The sequence below is a fragment of the Vollenhovia emeryi genome, unplaced genomic scaffold (assembly GCF_000949405.1).
Source record: "Vollenhovia emeryi isolate VEMERY1.0 unplaced genomic scaffold, V.emery_V1.0 DF942574.1, whole genome shotgun sequence".
NCBI classification, from domain to species: Eukaryota; Metazoa; Arthropoda; class Insecta; order Hymenoptera; family Formicidae; genus Vollenhovia; species Vollenhovia emeryi.
Genome location: NW_011963792.1, coordinates 1 through 3660, shown reverse-complemented (window position 1 = coordinate 3660; position 3660 = coordinate 1). Strand labels below are relative to the sequence as shown.

The 3660-nt window shown below is 47.8% G+C and overlaps 1 protein-coding gene across 1 annotated transcript; it reads right to left on the bottom strand.

Moving 5' to 3' along the window:
* Positions 1-220: 220 nt before the first annotated feature.
* On the bottom strand, positions 221-2608 carry LOC105568378 (the record flags this gene model as incomplete). The annotated part of the gene is made up of 3 exons (XM_012024012.1): positions 1913-2608; positions 1482-1865; positions 221-1348 (listed from the first exon to the last, which is right to left on the bottom strand). Coding segments are annotated over exons 1-3 (2208 nt in total), but the record flags the coding sequence as incomplete, so codon positions are not given.
* Between the last annotated feature and the right edge of the window lie 1052 nt (positions 2609-3660).

Sequence of the window (3660 nt, the reverse complement as noted above, 5' to 3'; positions counted from 1 at the left end):
TGCGTCGCAATGTAATTCTGTAATTGCCGTAGGACAGTAAATTGCCAGAATTGGCTTATCAGATAAATAGGCTTTGAGTGTATCAAACGCGTCATTCTCCTCGTTACCAAACTTAAATGCGGCGTCCTTTTTTAGCAAATCATACAACGGTTTTGCCACCGTTGCAAAATTTTGGAATAAATCGCCTAAAATAACTCGCTAATCCTATAAAACGCTGAACCTGCTTCGTATTCCGTGGAACAGGGTAATTAACGACAGATTCGATGTTCGCTGCGCTTGGCTGAATACCGCTCTCGCTGATAGAATACCTAAGATACACAATTTCGCTGTATAGGAATGAGCATTTATCCAACCGAAATCTGAGTCCGTGGCGTCGCGCCGTACCAAATACGAGTACTTCCCGTAGAATATCGAGATGCTCCTCCATTTCTTCCGTAGCGACCAAGATATCGTCCATATATATCAAAACTTTATTTTTTGCTATCAAAGATCTAAATACATTATAAACGTATCTCTGAAAAACTCGCGGAGCGTTCGTGAGCCCAAATGGCATTTTTAAATATTCGTATTGCCCTAATGGTGTTATGAAGGAAGTATATTTGACGGAAGACTCAGCTACTTTAATGTGATGAAATCCGTTTTTAAGATCTAAACAACTGTAAATCTTTTTTCTTTTTAAATGGTCCAGATGATCGTCAATCATGGGTGTCGGAAAATTATCTTTTACCGTTATCTTATTTAGTTCCCGATAATCGACACACAGTCTCAGATTTCCGTCTTTTTTCCGTACAAGCACAATCGGACTTGCATGAGGGGAATTGCTCTCGCGGATTACACCGTCCTCGATCAGGTCGTCAAGGATAACGCGCAGTTTCTCTTTCTCTGCATACACTCGGCGTGCTCGAAAACTAATCGGTTGTTCATGCTTTACACATATTTTTATTTCGGGTTCGCTTATCGGTGACTCGAACTCTACTTTCGTCAGATACGCGTCGTTATATATTTGCGTCAACTTATTAACCGCGTCGTGAGAAACACCTGGGTTAATTTTTAATTCGACTCTGTTCGATAGTTGCTCACCACAGTCGATATGCATGATCTGATCGACAAAGCTATCCGTCTCGGCCGCGGCGTCGAACACATTCCGCGAGATCTTAAACGTTTGATTTATTATTATGCTTATCGCGGGATTGGAAGTAAAATCTCTCCCTAATAGAACGGTTCCGTTCATCGTCGTTTCCGGTACAACAAAAAATCTCATGTGGACGTCAACACCATCCACTCTAACGGACCCTTCGAAAATACCTAATATTTTCAGCGTTAACGCCACTAAACCGATAGCCATCTTCTGCAACCGGAACGCGACAATCAATCGGTACGCACTCGGATTTGATTAAACTAATTGGCGATCCCGTATCGATAATCGCCAAAAAGGAATACTGACGCGTTCTTCCCTCATCGTCGGAAATTGCGTAACTCACGGGTACCAAGTACGGCTCGCCCCCAATGGTCGGCTGGATTAGATTCATTTCGGATGAGAGTTTACTCGTATTTGCCTCTTCTGCCGAACTGCCCGTTTCCGTCGCACGCTGGCCCACGTTTCCTTCTGCCGTGACTCGTGGTTTCCTGCAGTCAGCCGCGCGATGTCCCGTTCCTCCACAATTGAAACATCCGATCAGTTTCCTTTGTCCTTGGTTTGTTTCTGCGCTCTCGGCCGTGGTTGGCTTTGTTTCTTTTATGGGCTTCTGTTGGCCTTTGGTGACATTGCTTCGTTCGAATTTCGTATGGCATCTCAGGGTAACGCTTTCGAATGCCTCTATCAAATCGGCTGCTTCTTTAAAGCGATTCTCGCTTGGTCTCGCAGCCTCGGATCCGGTATGCCGTCAACGACATACTCGATTAATTCATCCACCTCAATCGGCACTCGATTAGCCAAGATCACTTTACTATGGTAGTACTCGCTGAAGGATTCGCCAGTCTGCCAGACTCGTCGCTCAAAATCTCTTCTTAGGGCCATTTTACTTGGACGATGATCGAACATCTGCTTCATTTTCTTCAAGAGGTCTACTGTGCTCGAAGTTATATGTTCCGGTTTTGAGTGAAACCAACTGAGAGCTTTTCCCTTCAGTTTCGAGCTAATCAGCATTCTCATGGCATTGTCGTCCAGGCCGTAAGTGTCTCGTAGCAGCTCGACCTGCTGCTTCCACTTCCAAAACTCGTTACCTGTGCCGTCAAATTCGCTGAGCAGATCTCGGAGGCTCCTTATGTTGCTGCCACCGAAATCGCTCATGCTGGGACTTCTCGCGTCGCTCGTTGCTGCTCGGTTCCTCAAATCAGCCTCTCTCCTCATCAATTCGAGTTCACACCGAAGCAGATCCCGCTCCCGTCGCATGTGTTCGAGCTCACGGTCGAGATTTTCACTCTGCTGCACTGCTCCTGCGTCCGTACCGCAGCTGTTGTTGAGGCCATCTCCCTCGTGAGCAGTGCCCAGAGCGTCAGGATCATTTTCCTGTAGCCTTAGAACTAGATCAGCCTTATTTCCGGTCAACGGGAGGCCCTTCGCACGGAGTATCTCCTTAAGTTGGACAACGCTGTGGTCGGTGGACATCCTCTCAGTCCAATAAGCCTCCAACGACACGAAACGCCCTCACCGATTTCCCGCTCACGGCAAAACCGTCACGATATGTATTCGCGCGCGATAACTTGTGCAACACGCACCACGCTGAATTAACCGTATCGAAACGCGCCAGACACACGGTGATTCCGAGTCGTTAGGACTTCTCCGCGACGCACTCCGCGCTCTTCCAACTCCTACTTCCGTTACTTTGCAGACTCGATCCCACTTCTGAAGCTGTAGGGGTCTTCCCGGGATTTTAGGCTGGATCACAAGTAAAACTCGCCCGAAATAATAATCAGCGTTTATTAGAACACTCGAACAATTTCATGTACACGCTAATATAATGTTACGCGACACCAGAGCCTTTTACACGACTCGCTTTACTTGAGTCTCTTTGTCCGAGTCTCCTTCGGCGACCGACACACGGTGTATATATATTTGTCATCTTCGCCGTTACCTCCCGATTATTAAGTCACGCGACCGTCACATCGCTTTCAAAGACGAGGAACGAGGGAAAGCGATGAGTCGGGCAAATAATAAAATATCAAACAATATCTCACGTCGGACGGTTTCCTACAATTGACTGTACCACTGATTGTAACTGACACTGAACTGTATTACAAATTGAAATACAACTGCCGAACTCGCAAGATTAGACTGCTGGTCTGAATCCCGTCTCGAAGGAGAGTGAGCTCCTTTCCGCGCGCGTGGAGCACGTGCGCTCGCTCCGCGTCGCCGCGCATGCATTGTTCGTAGCGCCCGCTAAGTGGCCGCTCGGGCCGCGCTGGCAGCGTGCCGCGCGGTCAGCTGTGTCGTCGCTGTGCGCCGGCGCATTACCGCCGATATCTTACAGTAGCATAAGATAGAGTAGGGACTTGTATCATATTAGCCTAGGGAAGTTGTTATGAAATAAAGAGAAGTGAGGTGAAACCGACAACGTGTTGATCTAATAGCCAGTTCCCGCCGCCCGGACCCCGGACAATCCCGCGAGCTATCCGTAGCCAGTGTTGCCAGCCGAGAACGTTAGCACGGTCGCTGCAGCG